The sequence below is a fragment of the Podarcis erhardii genome (genome assembly GCF_964252035.2).
Source record: "Podarcis erhardii genome assembly, chromosome: 14".
Taxonomy (NCBI): Eukaryota; Metazoa; Chordata; class Lepidosauria; order Squamata; family Lacertidae; genus Podarcis; species Podarcis erhardii.
Window position 1 is genome coordinate 25,166,125 of NC_138503.1, and position 24,527 is coordinate 25,190,651.

At 46.7% G+C, this 24,527-nt stretch overlaps 1 protein-coding gene and 1 long non-coding RNA gene across 2 annotated transcripts; both read left to right on the top strand.

Moving 5' to 3' along the window:
• The first annotated feature begins 3,611 nt into the window (after positions 1-3,611).
• Positions 3,612-17,701, top strand: FAM174B (family with sequence similarity 174 member B). Its single transcript, XM_081839377.1, has 4 exons — positions 3,612-4,150; positions 13,334-13,465; positions 13,921-13,992; positions 16,632-17,701. Exons 1-3 carry the CDS (start codon positions 3,840-3,842, stop codon positions 13,967-13,969), a joined length of 492 nt encoding a protein of 163 aa, XP_081695503.1. The 5' UTR covers positions 3,612-3,839; the 3' UTR covers positions 13,970-13,992; positions 16,632-17,701.
• A 4,592-nt stretch (positions 17,702-22,293) lies between these two features.
• LOC309328935 lies at positions 22,294-22,984 on the top strand. Its single transcript, XR_014150913.1, has 2 exons — positions 22,294-22,587; positions 22,622-22,984. It is a non-coding gene; the product is annotated as an uncharacterized lncRNA (long non-coding RNA).
• The last annotated feature ends 1,543 nt before the right edge of the window (positions 22,985-24,527 follow it).

Sequence of the window (24,527 nt, forward strand, 5' to 3'; positions counted from 1 at the left end):
GGGGAAGAACTCTCAGCATTCACCTTCTTTTTCCTGCTATCCTTCACGAAGGACAGAGATGAATAAGGAAAGGGAAAACAGAGAGGCAAGTGGGCAGCTCGCAAGTCTGAACATGGGTCTATAAAGGAGTGGGCAGTTTGGGGGAGAGGAGAGGTCTTTTTCTGCACACCCAGAAGCCCCTTTCCCAACTTGGAGGCCCACAATCTTGTGAAAGAATGGGACAGCCTGTTTTGCTTTTCTCCCAGTCATCTCTGGGCTGGAGAGAGGGAAAGAACAGTGTTTATTTTTCAAGCTGAGAGTGGGTGGCATCTGATGCAGTATCCTGATTGGCTGAGAAAGACCAATGGAGCGTATTTCCTTTGCTGTATGCAATCAGAGACCATTCTCCCTGGGACTCCCTATAAAGGGTGCCTTTGCTCTCTCTGTGTGCATGTGTGTCTGAGTAAATGGCTGGTCAAAAGCGTAGCCCAGTCTTCCTCAACCTCGGCCCTCCAGATGTTTTTGGCCTACAACTCCCATGATCCCTAGCTAACAGGACCAGCGGTCAGGGATGATGGGAATTGTAGTCTCAAAACATCTGGAGGGCCGAGGTTGAGGAAGCCTGGAGTAGCCACTTGGAGCCTGCAAGACGCCTTGACCTGCTCTTGCTGCTTATTAGAATAATCTGTGCAATTCATCCATCAGAAAGCTCTTGCACATGCTCAGAATGCACGATTCCTGCACCACAGGGAGTTAGACTAGATGACCTATGGCCAGTGCCAGATTTACATATAAGCTAAACAAGCTATAGTTTAGGGCCCCACTCTCCTGGGGACCCCCAAAAAAATTAAAGGGAAAAAACTGGATGTAAATTTCCAAAATATAAGATAGAAAACAAATAAAATAAAGCCTACATACAGCAACAGTGTTTTGTGTTGTGTAGGCTTCTATGATGTAAGTAATGGGAGCTAGCTTGCTCCCTAAAATATCACTGGTTTGCTCATTTCTATATACAGGGTGCCTACATTCTGCATGGACTGGTTACATGGCCACATGTGCAAATGGCTTTAGATATCTATTAGGTCCATAAATTACCATATAGCATAGCTGTCAACTTACAGATTTGAAAATAAGGGACCAGCAGCCAAAATAAGGGACCTGCAGCCTCACCTGTTCCAGGCACTCCAGTCTTCCTGTCCTCCTGCAATCTGGTCAAACTCACGCTGGTAGCTTCGAGAATCTGAATCACATGTACAGTGGTACCTCGCAAGACGAATGCCTTGCAAGACGAAAAACGCGCAAGACGAAAGAGTTTTCCGTTTTTTAAGTCGTTCCGCAAGACGAATTTCCCTATGGGCTTGCTTCGCAAGACAAAACGTCTTGCGAGTTCTTGCAAGTTTGTTTCCTTTTTCTTAAAGCCGCTAAGCTGTTAATAGCCGCTAAGCCGCTAATAGCCGCTAAGCCGCTAATAGCCGTGCTTCGCAAGATGAAAAAACCGCAAGACGAAGAGACTCGCGGAACGGATTAATTTCATCTTGCGAGGCACCACTGTACCACAAGGCCTATGCAGCCTCAACTTAAGATGGCTCCCTAGCCTGGCTTTGCACTGCAAAGTTTGCAGCAGCACGTGCAACAAAATGGCGTCCAGCATTCAAAAACCCCCTCAGCTTGCATTAACTAGCCACACACAAGGCATGCAAGCTCCACCCCCCCAGTCGTTCTTAGACTTCTTATTGGCTGAGCAACACAGCCAAGCAACACAGGTGGAGCCTCCCTCCTCCCTGACCGGCAGGGAGGGAGGGAGGGAGAGGAGCTGCTTCCTTTGAAATTTAAAGGACATCATTTAAGGACATTTAAGGGACATCCATCAATAAGGGACAGCAGCGCGACATGGCCCTGGAATAAGGGAGTGTCCCTTCAAATAAGGGACACTTGACAGCTATGCCATATAGCATATACTCAACACAAAAAACATTGACAATTTGTTGTTGACAAAGGACAGCTGGACATATAAAGGGCCCTACCTTCAGTAGCTTAGGATCTCATCAAACTCTGCCCTTGGTGTCTCTTCCAACTCTACAATTCCAAGATTCTCTCATCCTCAGTATTTGCCAGCACTTTCTCTATCACTGCAAGTCCGCGTTGAAGCTACTTTTACCAGATCAATTTCAGCCTGGGTTCCCCATATGGGTGGTTGGTTGGTGGGACAGGGAGAGAAATAGTTGTTGTGTTTATTATTTTTGGGGTCTTTTGCAGTAAAGGAGGCAAAGCACCACCTGCCCCCTCTTAATACAGTTTGGTATAGCAAACAAACCACCCGTGATTATTCCTCAGAAGCACCAAATAACTTGGGTGAACTTCCTGCTTTTTTTGTGTCAAGTATGATTGGGCTGTGGACACGCTAGACCTTTAAAGCACATTCGAAGTGAATTTCCCACCTCAAAGCATTCTGGGCCTCGCCGAGTTACCATTCCCAGCAGCCCTTAGCAAACTACAGCAGCGGCCAGAATTCTTTGAGGGAAAGAATGTGCTTCAAATATGCTGAGCTTGTGCCACTACAGCTCCTGCCATTGGCCTTGTTGGCTGGAGCTGATCGGAGATGAGAGTTTAGTAGCACGGGGTGGGTGGGTGTGCATGTGCGCACACCAGGTTGAGGAAAGCTTGTCTGGAGGGACATACAATTTTATTCCTTAGGGCGTTTGCACTGTTGTACTAAAATGGTCTTCTGTGACCCACTCTGATCATATCATATTGGCAGAAAACACTGTTTTTAAATAAACTTTGCTTTGGCACTGGCATGTTTCCAAGATGTACACAAGAGTAGACTCCACGAAATTAATGGTGCCCAGATAGTCATATCTATTTATTTTGATGGGTCTACTCAGAGCAGGACCAGAACTGGATACATGATGATCCTATGACCAGAGAGGCAGTATTGTACAGTGGTATCTTGGGTTAAGAACTTAATTCGTTCTGGAGATCCGTTCTTAATCTGAAACTGTTCTTAACCTGAAGCACCATTTTAGCTAATGGGGCCTCCTGCTTCTGCCACGCCGCCGGAGCACGATTTCTGTTCTCATCCTGAAGCAAAGTTCTTAACCCGAGGTACTATTTCTGGGTTAGCGGAGTCTGTAACCTGAAGCACCTGTAACCCGAGGTACAACTGCATAGTGTTATGGAGTGTTGGACAAGGACCTTGGAGATAAAATCAAGCTCACTGGCTTACCTTGGACTACGCACTGCCTCTCAGTTTAGTCCACCTCACAGGGTCGTTGTGCGGATAATATGGAGAGGCGGGGAACAGTATGCTCCTTGGAAGAAAGGTGTGATATAAACGTCGTAATAATAGCAGTGACTCTGGGATGAGCCCATTTAATGAGCTCAGGCCTTGAAGGGAGGGCGATCCTGGCCATCCAAGGCTTGCTTGGGAGCGGAACCGCACAGGACCGGGTTGACATGAACCCCGTCTCCTCCTTCGTCACACCCTTAAATCTTGCCCTGGGCGCTCACCTTTGGGTGCTCTACCTTAAAAAGAAAAAAGAAACCGTGACGGAGGCGGGGAGGGGCAATTCTGGATCTCCTCGTGCCGTGGTGGCTCGGCACTGCAGGCGGCAAGGAGCGCGGCGGAAGCCCTCTGCACTTGCGCAGGGGCCCTCTTGACGCCCAGGCCCATCGGCTGCCCGCTCCTTCCGGGCCGCGGCGGCTCCTCCTCTGCCCGCCCCTCCGCGTGCCCTGATCCGGCTCATCCGGGACGAGAAGCGGTGGGAGGCCGGGCAGCAGGCGGAAGCGAGGAGGGAAGGACGCGCAGCGGCGCCGGCCAGCAGCTGAGTCCGCCTCTGCCTGCTCCTCTCCCGGCCACGATGCGCACCTTCCCGGGCGCCGTGGCGGCCTTGCTCTGGCTCTCGCTCCTGCTCGTCCTGCCCGCCTTGGCCGCCGTGGCTCCTCCGCCCAGCGTCGCCGCTGCGGCAGCCGCCGCCGCCTCCTCCTCCTCGGGCTCCGGCTCCAACAGCTCGGGGCTCTCGGAGCCGCCGGCCGGGAACCGCAGCGAGGGCGCCCAGCGGAGCCCCATGTGGGCTCTGCTGCGGGACTTGCCTGCGCTCAAGGCCGCCGTCATCGGGGCTTGCGCCGCCAGCGTGGGGCTCATCGCCTGCCTGCTCCTCCGCGTCCTCAGGTGCGTAGTTGGGGGGTTGCCAGCTGCTTCCGCAGCCCGCGGCTCCTCTGCCTTTTGCAGCGCAGAACTGGAGCGGCCGCGAGCCTGCTGGGTTGGGAAGCTGCAGTGGGCGCAAGAGGAGGCCAGGCCGGGAGCCCCCCATCCGCACCCAGGCCGGCTCATAGCTGTCAACTTTCAGATTTGAAAATAAGGGATCAGCAGCAGCCTCACCTGTCCCGGGGACAGCCTAACAATCCGGGATAGCAGCGGGAAACGGCGCTGGAATAAGGGAATTTCCCGCAAAAAAAGGGGGAAGGTTAACAGCTATGGCCCAGCTTGCTTCTTTGGCACCCTTCGGCAAGGGGGTGGTGATGGTGGGCCGGAGTGGAGGGTGGCATCTAAAGGCGGCAGGACAATTGGAGGCATTGTCTGGTACGCCCAGAGTACTTCGTGCACATTAGAAATGTCTTTTATCAGATTGCACATTCTTTTGAATGGGCGATGTGCATGTTTCATGTTGCTCCTGCAAACTGCTTTTGTTTCCCTTCGGGCGAAAGGCGGATATAAACCTCAAGTGAATAAATTACCTTGGTAATCTTTATGATGATTCAGAAAGGTAGGCTAGTATCAGTTGTCCACTATATTATAAATTGGCTGAGAGATAAAAGGTTTGCTTCTTTAGCTGCTTGCCAGTAGTACTTCCTAGTTAAATAATGGCCTGCCCTTTTAGTATTTAAAGCGCAGTCCTCTACAATGCTTACTCAGAAGTAAACCCCGCCACCTTCAGCGGGGCTTATTCTCAAACAGCTTATGTTGGATTGCCACCTTAATATGCTTCATGTACATCAAATCGGTAATCTTCACAACAGCCCTGTAAGGTAGGTCAGTATTCGTTATTCTCATGTAGTAAGGGTTGGGGCTGACTCTGAAATAACTTTGTTTCTTAAAGGACTAGTCAGTATTGGCATCAGTGCTTTAGCATGTCCAAACTGCTTTGTTCTGACATTTATTTGCAGGCTTCCTCAACCTAGTGCCAGCAGATGTTGGACTACAACTCCCATCAGCCCCAGTCAGCATGGCAAATGGTGAGGGATGATGGAGGTTGTAGTCCAACAACATCTGGAGGGCTCCAGACCAGGGAAGGCTTATTTATTGTGCTATTCCCTTAGAGCTGGAAGTTGTTCATAGAAATCTGCATCTTCAGAAGTCTTATTCTTAACATTAAGAGATAAAAACCCATTGCTAAATAGGCTTTCCTGTACCAGGAGTCAGCAAACCTTTTTCAGCAGAGGGCCAGTCCACTGTCCCTCAGACCTTGTGCGGGGCCGGACTATATTTTGTGGGGGGGGGAAATGAATGAATTCCTATGCTCCACAAATAACCCAGATGTGCATTTTATTTAAGGACACATTCTACTCATGTAAAAACATGCTGATTCCCGGACAGTCCGCGGGCCGGATTTAGAAGGCGATTGGGCCAGATCTGGCCCCTGGGCCTTAGTTTGACTACCCATGTCCTATACTAACTCAGTAAACCTTGTTGCAACCCTTTAAGAAAGTTGGGCTGTATTTATTATTGCCATGTTCCAGCTGAGAGTGACTTGCCTATTCCCCCATCTCTTTTCATATCTACCATGAAAACGGCATTTCTTTAAATGTGGGGTGGGGGTGGGGTGTGGTGGAGATGGGATTCCCCTTTCAGGGGTCTTTTTTGCTCCCCATCTTTACTGGACCCTCCATGTTTTGGAGGGGTGCTCTCTGCCTTTTGCAAGCTTTGCTGTGCATGTGTGTGTATGTTTTGAAAAGACCTATCGGAGTTGTATCTCTCTCATAATTGAATCGTAGTTTCTTGAGCAGAGTTTACACAAGGTGCAAGGTCCCCCCCTAACCTTTTTCCAATAGAGTTTCCCTGGGGAATGGCAGTATGGAAAAGCCGCTTCCTTTTTTGTTTTTAAAATAATCTTTATTCTTGTTATACATTAATTTACATTAAACTATACACATACCAAACCACATATTACATACATACAAACATTACACACCCAATACATACCCAACATACCTACAATCTGACGTTTACACCACCCAAAGTAGACTTCCGACTTATTCTCCTTGAGCTTTGTTACCAATCATATCTCTATACACATGTCATGTTTGTTCTTCTGCTTTTTCTTAACAATTATCTAAACGAGTGTTACTAAACCTTCTCTTTATTTACAAGGTTTAATCTATGTCTGCCAGGAGGCTTGCGTTGTCAGTATAATTTTTGAGATATTCTTTGAATATTGACCATTCTTCATTGACTTTTTGAACAGTATAGGAAAAGTCACTTCTAATGCAGAGATAAGGAGTCCTGTGACAGCCTCACCTGGACAGCCTCCCGCTGTTTTCACCCTTGAAAACCTCGCACTTCCAGTGGTAAACTGGACCAAGTGCTGCGCTAAGTGGGACTTTGGCCTGATCCCACAAGTCTTTTCTTAGCTTCTTATGCTGAAGCAGACCATTGGTCCATCTAGCTCAATATTGGCTACACTGATTGGCAGCAAGGACTTTCTAGGGCAAAGTTTCCCAAACTTGAATCTCCAGCTGATTTTGGACTACAATTCCCACCATCCCTGACTAGCTCAGGATGATGTGATTGTATTCCAAAAACAACTGGAAACCCAGTTCTAGGGTTTCAGACAAGGGTATTTCTCAGGCCCTACCAGAAAGATGCCGGGGATTTAACCTGGGATGTTTTGCCACCGAGCTAAGGCCTTCCTTGCAGTCTCTCTTCTGATGATACAGAGGACTAGGGATATCAGAAACTGTGGTTAAAGGATCAGACTATTTGCCTTTGGCTCAGTATTGGAGGTGACTCCCCAGAGATCTTTCCCACTAACAGCTACCTGGTCCTTCTTAAACAGGAACGATTGGGAATTATATGTATGACTGTCTGCATTCAAAACATGTCCCCTTCCACACCGAACTATGTTCCCCTGATGCCACATCAGGCTTGCTTGTCTTTGTGGATGTTTTTCTCTCTGCAGGATGCATCTGTGACCAAAGGTTACACTGCTTGCAAATATTTCTGAAAGCCGGTCATGTGTCTTTCCTGAAAAGAGGATTCTGCCTCTCCCAACAGGAATTCCTCTTGCTGGAGGAAAACAATAGTTGGAACTGACTTTAGTGCTTTGGAGGCAAAAACGAGCAGCAGTTTTTTAAGTACACAGAGTGAAAATGCCCCTGGCCTGCCAGTGATCGTTGTGTTCCTGGGAACCTGTCTTTCTGGTATGAGTCATTCTCCTGTCATGTTGTCAAAAAGGAGAAGGCGCTGCAGGTGCAGTTGTCATGGAGGGGATGAGGAAATGTCGTGGAAGGGATGAGGAAGCTGGGCTCTGAAGGTTACACTTCTGCACACACACACCCCGGCCCATTGCTAAATGTTTGAAGCTTGTATGATGTTGGTGTCAAAGGCCATAGCTCAGTGGCAGAATAATTGCTTTGCCTGCATAAGATCCCAAGCTCAATCATTGGTGTCTCCAGGTGGGGCTAGGAAAGATCCTGTGCCTAAATCACTCAGAGTAAACACTACTAAGCTAAATGGGTGAATGGTCTGACGTTAAGTGTTTTCACCTTTGTAAGTGATGGCAGGACCTTTAGGTTGACAATGATTTGTTATATGAGTGCCTCTTTGCAGCATTTGAAATTCGCCAGGCACATTTTGCACCTGGCTATTGGGGACGCGGGTGGCACTGTGGGTTAAATCACAGAGCCTAGGACTTGCCGATCAGAAGGTTGGCGGTTCAAATCCCCGCGACGGGGTGAGCTCCCATTGCTTGGTCCCTTCTCCTGCCAACCTAGCAGTTCAAAAGCACATCAAAGTACAAGTAGATAAATAGGTACCACTCTGGCGGGAAGGTAAATGGTGTTTCCCTGCGCTGCTGTGGTTCGCCAGAAGCGGCTTAGTCATGCTCGCCACATGACCCGGAAGCTGTACGCCGGCTCCCTCAGCCAATAAAGCAAGATGAGCGCCGCATCCCCAGAGTCGGTCACGACTGGACCTAATGGTCAGGGGTCCCTTTACCTTTATTGTCCACTTGCAACCAAGTGAAGATGCCCGGGTGCAAGGATGGTGCCTGACATCTTCACCATCTGGAGATGCGTGTCATTGGATCTTGCCTGTTTTCACACACTAACAACACATCTTGTAGAATTCTATCCATGATATTTTATCTGCACAATCAGGACAAATTTCAGGAACCAAAATGTCATACTGAAAAATACGGCTTTTGAACTGTCTGGCCCTAAAATGACAGCTAGACATTCACTTTTGGTGACTGTAACCCTGGTTTAAAGAGCCATTTGGTGGCTAGCTTATATATCTGAGTTTCTAATGCTGCATCTGTGTTAAGTTTTTAAACAGTGTATTTTACATTGGATTGTTAACATTTCTAAGTTGCTGCAAGAGTTTTGCTGGAAGCAACTCAGAAATTGAACTAAGAATAACAGCAACAATATAGGAAGCTGTCTTCTTCCAGGACAGATGTACCTCAGGGTTGTTTGCATGGAATGGCAGTGATTCAGCTTTCCAAAATCTACCTGGAGATATTTGGGGCCAAATTCTGCATGGAAAGCCAGTGCTGTATCATGGAGCTGTGGCCGAGAGATGACTGGTCTGTTAATTTGACTCCTCCTTTAAAGAAGCCTGCAAATAGCCACTTGCCTGCTCACCTGTGGCACATACGAATTTTCTCCAGGTGATCAAGCAAGGAAGCTTCACACACAACACACCCACACCCATTGTTGCATTGATATATGTGATTGGAACTAGCAGCCTAGTAGAAACTAGGCTAGTGCTCATTTTGTGAAACTGATTGGCAAGGCTAACTTAGGTTGATATAGTATAATGCAGACTTAAACCAGTTTAGCAACTGTTCATTCACCAGGAAACTCTGGAAATAGTTGTTTCATGGAGGGTGCTGAAAGCATGAATGGTACCACTTGAGGTTGTCAGGTGGACAGTCGTGTGACTTACGTCACTGAGACACTTGGAGCTTGCACTTGAGCAAACTGAGCCAAAAGTGTGTGTGTTTTTCTAGCCCTGCTCAGGGATATTCTGCATGCCTAAAGGCTACATGTGATTATGGCCAAGGTATAGCATGGATGCAATGGATGCAGTATCAAAAGGGTGGATGTGTTGCCCAACCTGTAATGGCCCCACAGAAATCTTCGTATTGGCCTCAGGCCCTTTGTGACTTGTCAGCAGGAATATACTGGGTATGTGGAACATGGAAAGGTAAATTGCTCCCTCCACGATGGGATGGGATCTGTACACTAACTAGCCGATGGCTTTCCAGCAGGGTTACACAAATTAACCCCACTTCAGCACCAGCTGAAGTGAAAAGGCTTAGCGATGTCACAGAAAGAGAACAGTTTTGTAAAAAGCAGTAAAATGTATTGGCAGGGTTCTTCCCCTCGACGTTGCACTCTCAAATTTTGCCCTGCTCAGAAAGTGCCTGGTGTATTGCCTTTCCTTGGAGTTTGGGTAGGCAAATCATCCTTTCCCCCTGCTCTGTTGACTTTGCCAAGAGGTATGTCGAAGGCATCCCAGTAGTGATGTATGGAAGTGAGAGCTGGACCATAAAGAAGGCTGAAGAATGGATGCTTTTGAATTATGGTGCTGGAGGAGACTCTTGAGAGTCCCATGGACTGCAAGAAGATCAAACCTCTCCATTCTGAAGGAAATCAGCCCTGAGTGCTCACTGGAAGGACAGATCGTGAAGCTGAGGCTCCAAGACTTTGGCCACCTCATGAGAAGAGAAGACTCCCTGGAAAAGACCCTGATGTTGGGAAAGATGGAGGGCACAAGGAGAAGGGGATGACAGAGGACGAGATGGTTGGACAGTGTTCTTGAAACTACCAGAATGAGTTTGACCAAGCTGTGGGAGGCAGTGGAAGACAGGAGTGCCTGGCGTGCTCTGGTCCATGGGGTCACGAAAAGTCGGACACGACTAAACGACTAAACAACAACATGTCGAAGGCTAGCAATGTGCAGCCTATTCTGCACTGGTGCCAGATTCATCATGGGCCCTTCCATGATTAATTTGTTTGGGGTGGGGAACCTGCAGCCTTCCAGATTCTGTTGTACTCCAACTTCCACCAGCCCTAGGTGATAGGATCATTAAAAATATAAGAAGACCGTGCTGGATTAGGCCAGTGGCCCATCCAGTCCAGCATCCTGTTCTCACAGTGGGTACCAGAAGCCTGTAGGAAACCTGCAAGCAGGACCTGGGACAAGAGCTCTTTCCACTCCTGTGGTTTCCAGAAACTAGGAAACCAAGTTGGTGGCCATCACTGCCTCCTGTGGGAGAGAGTTCCATAGCTGAACTATTTACATCAGGGGCCAGCAAACTTTTTCAGCAGGGGGCCGGTTCACTGTGCCTCAGACCTTGTGGGGGGCCGGACTATATTTTTTGGGGGGGAAATGAACGAATTCCTATGCCCCACAAATAACCCAGAGATGCATTTTTTAAAAAGCACACATTCTACTCATGTAAAAACACCAGGCAGGCCCCACAAATAACCCAGAGATGCATTTTAAATAAAAGGACACATTCTACTCATGTAAAAACATGCTGATTCCTGGAGCGTCCGTAGGCCAGATTGAGAAGGCGATTGGGCTGGATCCGGCCCCCAGGCCTTAGTTTGCCTACCCATGATTTACGTCTATGCCTAATGAGAAATGGCAACGCAATTTCCCACGATTATACTGGGGTGTGTGTATGGCGGAGGACAATTATTTCCAATATGGAGTGGGGCATCCTTCCGCCATCCATCGGCCCCCAACCAGTACAGCTGTGTTGGATGGGACTGATGGGAGTTACAGTCCAAAAGATCTGGAGGGCATCAGGTAAGGGACAATGAATGTAGGGTCTCCTCCTTGTTTTAGCCTCATGAATGTATTGACCTGCAGCTGCAAGTATCAAGGACCGTATTTCTTCCTCCAATCTTGCTTCTCAAGAGTGGTGGTGCTGCCGGCTCAGAGTGGGAGGGGGCCACGTCTTGGGATCATGGGGTCAGGAGCGGATCCTTTTAATCCTGATGGCTGCCTGGCTAAAAATAGATTAAAGGCTGAAGAGCAGTCTGAGCAGCGGGCAAGCTGACAGCGAGCGATTGCGGCCTCTGCGTGATGGGGAGCAGCTGTTCTTCATGTGACTGAGTGCTTGGTCAGAATCACCGCTGGTGAATGGAAAGGGCTGAGTGAGAGTGGCCACAGACTCCACCTTTCTCCATCTCTCCCTCCCTCTTTCCTAGCTGTCTTCTTGCTGAGCTCTAAGTTTAAGCATCCAGATTGGAGGAAAAAAATACTTGAAGAGAGAAAGCCAAAGTCATTCTGAGAGGTGGTGAGAAAGATGGCTTTTAATAATCGCTTGGCAGGCATTTGTACCAGAGGAGTACCCATGCTCTCTGGGACCTATTCAGCTTACAGCCTTAGTACTGCTATGACTGTTCCTGCTGCTACTACTGCTCTGATTTATATGGCACCATCAGCATACGTGATACATCAACAGGACAGGCCATTGCTCTATGCAGCTTACTGTTATAATACCATTACTAGTTACATGGCACTATCAGTGTGCATGGCCCAGGAAGATGATAGGTCCCTGCCCCAAGTGGCTTGCAATTTAAAATTCAGTGTAGGGGCAATAGAAAAGGGAGAGAGGTGAAGCTAAGAATAAACAGAGGAATGGTTGTTTACACAGCATGTTATTTGGGTGACCATGTGGCTGGCCTTCTACTTGAAAGTCTGGATAAAATATTTCCCCCTTTTAAAAATCACAAAACCCACCTTCACCGTACCTTGCAATAAGGAAGTTTATAATATGCACGAAAGTAAAACCATGTCTGTTGGTTGTAGTTGCTGTTGTTTTTAATCCATATCCCAAGGCAGGGAGGAGTAATTCTGATCAGTGTTAGTGATGGAGCAATCATACCTAGTGGATAGTGTTTGTTCTGGGCTAATTAATTGGGAATAAATAGGGTGATCTTGTGGACACTTCCTAAATGGGCTTGTAAAAGCTATATTGTTTTTTAATGGCTCATTATGTTTGTGGTTCATGGTAGTAATTTCAAAGAAGGTCTTTACAATGGCAGCTGAACAGATTAAGCAGCAGATCTCAAGGGTTGTTTAATCACTGGCAATTACAGTCCTTAAGTGATGCAGCGTAGCAAGCCCCAGAAAGGTCTGTGCCCCAGTTGGGGTGCAGAGTGATGGTCCCTGCTATGGAAGGTGGGGCGTCCTCATTTCTTAGCAGCATTCGTGCCTTTACAACCCAGTCAAATGAAAGCCTGTTCAAGTGTGAACACTGTGCTCCAGATAATCAGAGTCCTAACCATACCGGATTGCAACTCTTGAATCAGACCAACAAAAAGGCAAAATATTATCGACATGAGAAGCTTCATGGGATCTGGCCTGAAGGCATCTAGAGACAAGTTCTGGTTTGAATTTCAACAAGGCCACACAGATGGGAATGAAAGCAGCCTGGAGGCTGCACACAATTGTTTTGAGGGGTTTGCAAGAGGGTTAGTAGTTGCGCTAACCTGATGCAGGAGGAGCCCATCGGTTCCCACTATGCTCTGTTCATGTATTTGTAAATCAAACATAATTGCAAAAGGTGGTCGAATGAGTAGAGTGTGGTGGTCTGGTGAGTAGAGAATTTGCCTTGACACAGGCAGATCTGGGTTCAAATCCCCACATAGGGTGTTCTCTCTCTCTCCTCCCTCCCCCCCAAGTGTTTTCTCATACAGTCGTCCCTTGGTTCTTGAATGGAATCTGTTCCGGAAGTCCGTTCGACTTTTGAAAATGTTTGAAAACCAAGACGAAGCTTCCGATTGGCTGCAGGAGCTTCCTGCACTCAAGCAGAAGCTGTGTCAGCTGCGTCGGACATTTGGCTTCCAAAAAAAGTTTGCAAACCAGAACACTTCTGGTTTGCGGCGTTTGGGAGCCAAAACGTTCGAATCACAAGGCGTTCGGGATCCAAGGTATGACTGTATTAGCTGGAGCAACAATGAGAAACCGAGAGTGGCTGGAAAAGTGGCCTGGTAACAGGGGTCTGTCGCCTCTTTTTCTCCACTCCCATTTGGATGGGTTTAAATAAATTCTCAGTGTTTTGTTTCCACAATATTTGTGTACACCTACAATATAATTTTCTTGTTGTTTCAGGTCTGGCAGGAAGATTAAAAAAACCCGCAAGTATGACATCATCACAACTCCAGCAGAACGGGTGGAAATGGCCCCCTTAAATGAAGATGATGAGGATGATGAAGATTCCACAGTGTTTGATATAAAATATAGGTAAGGAGAGGGGGAGGACGGTGTAAACATATGGGTGAGTGGGTGGAACTCTTTGAAAGGGGGGTGATATCTATGTTGGTCCATTTAGAAATGAATAAATTGGACAGTACTTCGCTACGAGATCTCCAACTAAGAAGATCAACCATTATTAGCACTTGTGGAATCTGATTAGTGCAAGCTTCCCCAAGCTCCAGATGTTAATGAGTAGAATTCCCATCAGCCCCAACATCATATGGCTATGCTGTCTGGGGGTTGATGAGGGTTGTAGTCATTAACATCTGGAGAGGGTACCAGCATGGAAATTTAGGGAAAGGCTGCTTGAATTAGATCAGCTTCTACTAGGTACAAAGTCTGAGCCTCCGTTCATGCACCCCATCTTCAAGTTTAGTTACAAGCTGCAGACTTTGGTGTCGTTCAATATGATGCCCTCCTTTTTTGTTGTTTTTAAAATACAGACCAAAGAAGAGTTCTGGAGAACTTGAAAAGTTGCTCACAACTTTGTGAGGGTTCGTTTGGTCCTAATAAAGGTATTAGCCTACTGCAGATTTTGGATTTGTTGCGGGCAGGGGTGGAAATTAATGTGTGTTCCCTGCCACTCGCCTTTTACGCTCCCCTTTACAAACAAGGCCTGGAATGTATTTGGTGGAGTCATTTCCAACTTTCTCTTGTGATGAAGAGCAAAGTAAGAGTAACCCTGTCTAGCTCTGTGGGTCCTTGCAGGTCACCGAGGAAGCAGCTGTTAAGTCTGGATCAAGCATACAGGACCTTGGACAGCTCCGAGGAGCTTCTGGAGATGTTGTCTCTGCAGGGATCCTGAGCCAACTGAAGCTTTATACAGTGGTACCTCGGGTTAAGAACTTAATTCATTCTGGAGGTCCCTTCTTAACCTGAAACTGTTCTTAACCTGAAGCACCACTTTAGCTAATGGGGCCTCCCGCTGCCGCCACGCCGCCACTGCGCGATTTCTGTTCCCATCCTGAAGCAAAGTTCTTAACCCGAGGTGCTATTTCTGGGTTAGCGGAGTCTGTAACCCGAAGCATCTGTAACCCGAGGTACCACTATACTGGCTAGCAGGGGAAGCAGGCAGGGTCAGCTCCAAGTGGAGAGTATGCAAGAACAGGACCCTGGCGTACTATGCTAAAGCATCTTCCGAGGCCAGCTGCAAGAGATGTGGCCTCTGCAGGGAGCTGAACCTCCATGTAGGCTTACCAGACTTGATGTGTGGTAGGGTCTGTGTTCCCTGGAGGAGCTGCCTAGCTAGTTAAAGGACCCTCACCTTATTTTGTAGCGAGGTTGGGGGTTACAGAGGTACTGCAAGATACACAACCTCTGAGTTAGAGGATAGTGGCAAGGCTGTGTCCTTTGGCTGGAAGGTCTGTGAGGTTCTTTCCGCTGCTCTGCCGCCTCCCGTAGGAAGTAGCTTGAGCCTCATCACTGTCCTCTGATGTGCATTTCAATGTCCCTGACAAAGGTCCGAGAAGGACTGATACAGTTGACAATGGCCAGCGCTTTGCATCAACACAAGCTTGCCTCTCAACAAACCCTTGCCTTGCAAGGCGGTAGAACAGTACAAAAGGAGATAGTTGAATTCATCAAAACTTGGGATGCTTTCCCATCATAGCTGGATCTCCAGAGTACCTTTGTTCCTTCTGATAATAAAGGCCCCTTTAGATCAATACCCGTCCATAGAATATCCCCCCTTTCCAATGCACAGATGCCCTTTTGCATACAGACGCCGAGCATTGTGTTGTTCAAGGGTGTGTGTGTGCGTGCTGTTCTCTGGAGGTTGCTTTTAATTGGGTGTCTTGCAAGTGAGAGCTGAAGGGTCTTTTCTGTACACTGCTAGGTGGATTGTGTTGGGGGTGAAGCTTGTTTTTGAACACATTTATCTCTCAAGCAGGCTGACTTGCCTGCTTGGAAGGCATAATTGCTATTCCAAAATGGGATGTGGTGGTAGGCAGAAGGAAAGAATGACAAGTTTGCTGAGATGCTTAAACTCCCAAGGTGTAATAATAATAATAATACTAACAACAACAACAACAACAACAATGACAGCTACTCAAGATTGCAACAGCCAGCCTTGAATTTTCCACCATCATTGAACTGTTTCAGTCCAAGGGTGGAGGGAAGGAGGAGAAGCATCAAAAGGCTTTTTCTAAGGCAAGCATCTTGCCTGGGTGATGTCCCTGGGTGCCATTAGGAGACAGATCCTGGGGCTGTTTCATGTAGTTCCCCAAAGTGTGTTGCAAGAGTCCTGCTAGCACACTTTGGGAGAAAAAAACTGAAACTATTAAAGCCTCTTATTGACCCTGAAGCCCCTCCCTCGGTTAGGAGGCATCAGCCACACCTTTGGGTCAGCAGTCATCCCTCCTGAAAGAGAGAGATGGAGCAGGTTCAGTCACTGCCCTGTCAGAGAGGTTGCCCACTGAGTCTCTCTGTGAGTTGCCATTCTGGAGGTGCCTCCTTCCATTAATATATATGCTCAGTATTGTTTCTCTGGCATTGCCCATGTTGCCTATTTGTGGATAGTGAATGTGTTGCAAAATACCTCTGTCTTTGGCAAATGTACTTCTGTCTTTCTCTGCCTTTAGTTTTTGAATTATTATCATCATCATCATCATCATCTTACATTAAAGTACATAACGTTTCTAAGCATATATTAAGAGAGAAGACAGTCTCAGCATGCAGGCTCACTATTTAATAGATTCAGCATGTTAAGGAAATAAGGATGGGGATGGTAGAGGAAAACAAACATTGGAGAAACTGCTCCTCCTTTGGCCAATGGTTGGGGCCACCTTGGGCTCCCCTTTGCTTTGTTTTTCTTCCTGGGAGGCAAGGGGTGCAGCATCCCGGTGGACACTTGGTCCTTTGGCCAATGCCAGAATGTGCCTCCCTTTAACTTGGCTGTCTCAGGTATTTGGCAGTGGGAGCAAAGTATTCCCCACCCCATGCATGTTGGGGAGCCACAAACTCCCTTCAGCTGCTCCTTCTCTGACTGCTTGACAGAGCCAAGCTGGTTCCCCACTGCCCAAAATGGGTTTGGAGCAAAGAGACTAGGTTGGCCACATACCCAGCTTGTGAGGATGGCCTGCATCTTGTTAAATTTTATGAGACACACTTCTCTGCTGTTTCTAATTATTTCATTTCTCTTCCTCGCTTTCTTCAGGTGAGGCTGTTGCACAAGGCTCATCAGGATAGAGGTCTCCTGTCAAGAACCTTGCAAGAACCTTGGCAACAGAGGGGAAAAGGAAGACAGAACCTTAGCATCAACAAAACTTACAATTTTCCACTGTTCCAAATATATATACATACATGATTTATGAAGGATTTTGACAGGAGACAGCTGAGCATTGGGCATATACATTGCTACTATGTTCCTGGGTACCAGGTTGGAAGAACTGGAGGTGGTTTTCCTTCTGGACTGCTTTTCAACTGGAAAAAAAACCCTCTCTTTTTGTTTTGTTACAGATTTGGTTACCTGCAACGTTTGTAGGCCAACCCAGAGCCCTAGTTATTAGGAGTGCCAGTTTTGTTCGAAGGCACCCAGGCTAACCAACAAACTCTCTGATCAGAAGTGCTAAACTTAGATGGATGGTTATTCTCCATGGCACCTGAAACGCCTGGCATTGTGTGGTTCTGGGTTGTAGCAACCTCTGCTCATCTCACGGAAGCTCAGGACTTGTGCAAACTCTGCTGATTTGATTGAACCTGTGTATTGGTGTGTGAATGTGTGTGTGTTTTGCTTTTTGTGGGTGCGATGTGGGCCGCTGTGATGACTTGCTACTACTACTGATAACAATTGCACTAATCATCTGCTCTTGCAATAAGGCTCTCTGCCGTCTCTCTAAGGGGATATCTCCACAATCCTCTGGGGAGGGCAAACTCTGAGAAGCAGGGGGAGAAAAACCCAGCCAGTTCAGGAGGAAAGGAAAGATCCGTTTTGGCAGCCCCTTGCTCCTCTTTCCTTATTCCTGAGGAAGTCAAACCTTACTGCTGGGGGGGGGGGGGCTCACCCGTGACCCTGTGGATGTTGTTTTCACCGTTGGCTGTGCTGGCTGGGGCTAAAGGGAGTTGGGAGTCCAGAAACCTGGAGAACTGCAGGTTCCCGATTCCTGCCTTACACTGAGTGCTGTTTTGTGTCTGTGTCTCCCTCTGCCTGTGAGTCGCCTCTCTCTCACCTCCTCTATTGTATTTCACGACAATCTGCAGTGAGGCTATTAAAGAGCAATTAGGATAGTTTTGCTTTTTTTGCATTGTCATGTGGTCAAATATTCTTGTTACCAACCAAAATGATTTTTAACATTGTTTTCAACTTTGGTCAGTCAGGGTCCAGCTTTTGCAATGCATAACACAAAGCCAAATACAGTGGAACCTCGGAAGTCAAATGTAAGCCATTCCGGAAATCCGAAATGTTTGAATTCTGAGGTGCTGACAGCTAGGCTTTTTGCAGATTGGCTGACAGCTAGGCTTTTTGCAGATCAGAAGCCACATCGGACGTTTGGGTTCCGAGGAATGTTCGAAAACTGGAACACTTCTGGGTTTTCAATGTTTGGGAGCCAGAACGTTCAGGAACGGAGTGGTTCGAGAACTGAGGTTCCACTGTAGCTGGTCTCTTTTCCAGCACAGACCAAGTTATCTCTTTGCCATTGTTAACACAACTGCATGTTTTACCACGGGTCTCTTTGAAAGACTTCATCTTCTGTGCAAAGCAGCCTGGAGAGAACTGTTCCCCTTTGCAATGGCCCTCCCTCTCTCGGCTACATTTCCCCCAGTCCAGGTTGCAGTCTTCTGTTCCAGCAGCCTCTCATTCACCCTGAGACTATGGTGGTACTATTATCAAAATCTTCTCTGTATCTTCATGGAGGGATGCTGACTTCTTTTGATGTTCTCTTCCCAGAACTGGACATTTAGTAGAGGTCAGTGTTAACAGACCTGCTGCTCTTTGAGAAAGGGATTGTTTTAATCCTCTCTGCATTGCTGCCTTCTGTCCAGTGAACTTAGCCTGCCCTTCTTGGGACGTGGGTTGAGAAATATTCAGGGCTAGCCATGGGAGGCTGGCCTGCCTTTTGCTTCTTTGCTGTCACACAGAAACCGAAAACCTCTCATCAACTCTTAGGATAGCTTGGAACTGGGTGGAGTTCTCCATGGGTGGGTGTTATTCTTGGGGCAGATTTCAAATAAAATAGAACTGTTTTGAGAAAACCCTTGATGTCAGCTCCTCCTTGGAGGGACAAGGCTGATGTTCGTCTCCCCCTGCCCTTAAAAATGTGTATCTGGTTGCTGCCAAGTTTTGTCTTTTGAACATACAGAGTGGGATTAAATTCTTGCTCACCATTGATGGTTAAATCCTGCTGCATTGGCAGTGACTGTAGACCAGGCATGTCCAAAGTCAGTTTAGGGGTCTAAACCGGCCTCCTGTGGCAGTTTATTTCCCGGGGTTAAAGGCCTAAAAAAACTCAACAACTTCAATCCTAAAAGGTCAACAACTTTGGTTGGCCCTTTGGTCGGCCCTCATGGATGTTCACTTCATCAAATCTGGCCCTCTTTGAAAAGAGTTTGGACACCCCTGCTGTAGACCCCTCAACCCTATCCCAAGCATCAGCTAGGTGAGATTCTTGATTTGATGGTCTTGTAGTAAGCCAGTCCTGCTGTGTTTCGGTCCATATTCTATTGTGTGAGTCCCTGAACCTCTGCCCTCAAGTCTTCCCTTGTTCATACTCCCAACTGTCATCTCAGACAAGCTGCCCTGAAAGATCTTGGCCCTTGCCCGAGACCTTGCCTTTTCTTCAAGATCTCCCTTCCATATGTGGAAAATGGCAAATATTTACTTGAGATGGTGCTTGTGAGGGCGAATGGGTTCAGGATTGTCAGGTTCATGATTTCTCTATCTCCGTTAGCCTACCTGGCTTTATTTATTCTCATTAGAAAAAGTTACAGGCCACTTAATCAAAAGGTGACCTAAGCAGTGGACCTAATAAAACACAGATAAAATCAGTAAAACTTTTGAAAACAAATACACAGAGCTATGTATATGTCTGGGTAGGATTGCTTGAAATTTGAGGAATGTAAGCTTAAAAAGGGATGCGGGTGGCGCTGTGGGTTAAACCACAGAGCTTAGGACTTGCTGATCAGAAGGTCGGCGGTTCGAATCCCCGGGACGGGGTGAGCTCCCGTTGCTCAGTCACTGCTCCTGCAAACCTAGCAGTTCGAAAGCATGTCAAAGTGCAAGTAGATAAATAGGTACCGCTCCGGCAGGAAGGTAAACGGTGTTTCCGTGCACTGCTCTGGTTTGCCAGAAGCGGCTTAGTCATGCTGGCCACATGACCTGGAAGCTGTACGCCGGCTCCCTCAGCCAATAAAGCGAGATGAGCACCGCAACCCCAGAGTCGGCCACAACTGGACCTAATGGTCAGGAGTCCCTTTACCTTTACCTTTTAAGCTTAAAAAGAAAGCAGATTCCTGGTCTGAGGTACTTGATGACGGTGATTTTATATACCACCCTTAAGCATAAGATCTGAGGGCGGTTCACAGAATAAAATACAGGATAATAACATATACATGATTAAAACAAAACAGTTAGACTTAGAATCTAAACTAAGACACCAGAGGGAGATGAGCAAAACCAAAAGAGGAAGGAGATGGAAAGATCATGATGACTGAGGGATGAAAGCTGATGCATTCAGGCTTTGCTTTAATGGTTGGTGATGACTTGAGGGTTTAAACCACAAGCTTCATGGAAAAGGTGGGTTTTGGAGGGCAAGGGGGGTGGCATCATGGAAGCATATGTTCTAAATATGACATCAGTGCTCAGTCATAACACTGGAATTCTCCCAACTAGGTTTCGGAGTTAAGTGCAAGGATTTGAGCCTGCACACTGTCTGAGCCTTCCCACGACAAAACTGTTTTGACAGCTGGAATAAGCCTTATCTGCCTCAAGTCTCCCTGATTTGTTGCCCTTCCAATCTTTCTGGTTCAGCTCTTTGATCCCAGAGGTGTGTGGTTCTTTCTCCCCCTGCTGTCTCTCATTATCCAGAAAGAAAAAGCTTTTTGCTTTACGGACGCAGGTAATGGTCTTAAAAGAGCTCTGGTCTCTGGGTGAAAATCTACTTTCGCTTGCAAGTTCCCCTGCCTTCTCTTCTGGGCTAGGATTCAGACATCTTAAGAGCTGGAAACTGATGTTTAAGACCCAGTGCCGTTTTCAGGTTTTGGAGGGCCTTGAATAGTGGAAGGGGGTGCTTGCTAGAGTAGGGGGTCATATCCCCTCTTGAAAATTCACCAGCATTTTAGTGTAAATTTCTGATGAACATTTTTGTACGCAATTTTGCATAAGATACACATTTTTGCAAAGCCGTTTCCCTTAATAACATGCCTTTGGTATGGTATTTCTTTTTGCTGATATATACATTTTTAGGCACACACTAGCCTAGTTCATGCATTTTTTTACTTATTACTTGGCTGCAGAAGTGCATTGCAAAATGTGTTAGTGCATGAATTTCACAGGACGGCTTTTGTTTTGGAAAGGGCAACTTTGGTCGGTTTGCCTCTAAATGCTGTTGGTGGCCACACGGACCTCAGTGTGACAACAGTCTTACTTTTTTGCATGTAGGAAGATGTGTGCATACATACAGCATGCGCGCGCGTGCGCGTGCACACACACACACACACACACAGAGTGAATGCTATTCTAGGCTGCATCAATGGAAAGCTAGTGGTCAAGGGAAGTAATAGGCTCTATTCTGCCTTGGTCAGACCACACCTGGAGTCCAGTGCCCAGTTCTGGGCACCACAGTTTAAGAAGGATATTGACAAGCTGGAAGGTGTTCAGAGGAGGGCAACCAAGGTTGATAAAGGGTCTGCAAACCAAGCCTTATGAGGAATAATTGAGGCAGCTGAATATATTTAGTCTGGAAAAGAGAAGACTTGAGAGGAGATATGATAGCTGTCTCCAAATATCTGAAGGGCTGTCACATGGACGATGGAGCAGGCTCTTTTGTGTTGCTCCAGAGGGTAGGATCGGAACCAACAGATTCAAATGACAAGAAAGGATATTACAGCTAAACAGTAGGAAGAACCAGACAGTAAGAGCTGTTTGACAATGGAATGGACCAATTTGGAAGGTGGTAGATCCTCATTCAGGAAATCAGCCCTGAGTGCTCACTGGAAGGACAGATCCTGAAGCTGAGACTCCAATACTTTGGCCACCTCATGAGAAGAGAAGACTCCCTGGAAAAGACCCTGATGTTGGGAAAGATGGAGGGCACAAGGAGAAGGGGACGACAGAGGATGAGATGGTTGGATAGTGTTCTCGAAGCTACCAGCATGAGTTTGACCAAACTATGGGAGGCAGTGGAAGACAGGAGTGCCTGGCGTGCTCTGGTCCATGGGGTCACGAAGAGTCGGACACGACTAAACGACTAAACAACAACAGATCCTCATTGGAGGTTTTTAAACGGAGATTGGATGGCTATCTATCAGGGGTTCTTTAGCTGTGATTCTTGTATTGGACTAGATGACAATTGGTGTTCCTTCCCACTCCCATTCTATATATTGAAAGGTTGTCGATTTGGGGACATGGCCCTCAGGCTGAAGAAGCTTCCTGTCCTAACATAACCACAGTTAACTAAGAGTACTGGTGAGTTGCAATGGAGAATTCTTCATTTGTTTCACCTCCCTGCTCATCTTTGCATAGCGCTGAGGGTGAGGAATTATCCAGTCACCTCTTTTTATTTATAGCCACTGCATGCTACAGTATTTATTAGCCAAGCACCACAAAAGAAGAATTTCTTGCCTGGCCATGTTCAAAAGGGAGTTTCTCCTGTCTTGAACACAGAGCACTCATTTAGCATTTAAAGCGTTTGCTAGACTTGGGAGGATGGGGGAGAAAGAGAAGGAAATTTATGGCATGATCTCAAGAGGAAATGTTCAAAGGGCACCGTGCTCTTGTGGAGCTCTGACTGATAATCAGCAGGGCATGCAAAGCAGACTTCCCAGGTGATTGTGCTCAAAGCTGCAAAAACGGCCCATTCTGGACGCGCTATTAAATCTCTGGAGTGTGTTCAGGGCATCTGGAAGCAAGGCACTCGGAAATGGACGTGGCCTTGGCCTGCAAGGACTAATGAAGGGTTACATAGGGGCACATGCAAGGACTAATGAAAGGTTACATAGGGGCACATGCACACCATATGTTTAAAGCACAGTCAATGCATGTTTAAAACAGATGACCTCCCCCAAAGAATCATGGAAAGGGCGAGCGGGGAACTACAGTTCCCAGGACTCTTTGGGGTAAGTCATGTGGGTCACTCCCGAGTCAATCCATTGGTCCATCTCTAGCTCAGTATTGTCTATAATGACTGGCAGAAACTTTGCAGGGTTTCAGGCAGGAGTTGATCCCAGAGATGTCAGGGATTGAATGGGAGATTTTCTGCATGCAAAGTGGGCAAATCTGTCAATTTCACTTTCTGTCTCTCATTTTCCCATTCCTAAATTCAGTTCTCTGCATTTATGCATGCTGGTTTGTTTTTTTAAAAAACTCCTCATGCAAATTCATCACCATTTTAGTTGACTTTCTCCTAATATACATATGTTTGTAATGTATGGAATTTTGCCCAATATACACATTTTTGCAAAACACATTCTGCCTGCATTCAGGGTTAGTGCCTCTCCTGCATGGATATTACAGCTGCATAAGAATTCTACTCTCAGAGAAGGAATTTGCTGCTAGTATATTATAGGATGCACTGTTTCTTTTTATTTAAAATCATTGATAATCTCCTTAACATTTTCAAAATCTCCAAGTAGTGTACAACATAAAAACAATAAACAACACCATCAGTAAAAAAAACCAACAAAACAAAAACGCAGTGTAAAATAGCAGCATAAAAACCTACTAAAAGAAGGTTCAGGGAATCCAAACAAAAACAGGGACCAGCCTTACTGGTCATGGAAAGCCTGGGCAGAAAGACATGGCAGAGGGAAGGACATTTCACAATATAGGGGCAATAGCAGAAGCCTGCTTTAAGGGTTACCAGTCTATGGTATTTTGTAAGTAGAATTTATAGGAAACGTATTCTGAACTATGAAATGCATGTTAGTAGGAGACATTAAAATAATGGTGGCCTGGTAAAGGATGGAGGTCTTGATGAGCAGCTGATTCCCCAAATGGAGCATGAACAAAGGTTCTTCTCCAGGAGACAAAGGAATATGCACATAAGTAAGTAAACCTGGTTATCAATAGGATACAAAGCATAACTAGCTCTTCCTTTTACTCAGAGAGATGGGATGACAACAATGGAGTCTGAACTATGAAGGATGCAACGTTCACAACCACAACCCACCTTAACAAAACGTCCCGTTATAAATGTTATAATCCAATAGCCCAAATATATAATATGGTTCATAGAGGGTAATGAAATGCAAAGCTCTCCCTGCCCTCTGATGAACCAGCGAGCGTTTCTCCCAGTCATTAGTCCAAATTAGCGAAGCTGAAATGAGAAGGAAGACTCGGCAGGCTCTCCTAACGGTTCTGATGCAGAGTTCAATCTGTCTCATTGTGTTGTTGGCAGAAAACAGCTTACTTTGTTCAGATTTTTGGAATGCAGCAAGGGAACGGTTACATAATGGAGGCCTGGTCCCATTCCGTGGCCTTGGCCATCACAAATTTTGCCTAACACAAGCCTGTAATAAACAAAAATCTGCCCTTATTCCCTCATGGGGGACACAAGAACCCTTATGGAGTCCTTTGTAGGTTCTCCATTGGTCGGAGAAAATAACAGAGGCCAACCAGAGAATATTGAGAAGCAAAGCAGCTAGTAAGCCTGATCTTTATTGAACTGTTGCAACAGGGTGCTCTCCTCACACGCAGGAGAAGGAGGAGGACCCCGAACAAAGGCGTGCCTGCCCTTATATAGACATTTTAAATTGCCCGCCCTGGAGTCCAAGACCACCCCCAGACACATCATATCTACATCACAGAAGGGGTGGTCTACAACAGAAATCTGAGTGCATTGTTTAATCTCCTGTCGTTGTTTATCTCCTGTCTGGCAGGTTACCTGTTAATGCTTAC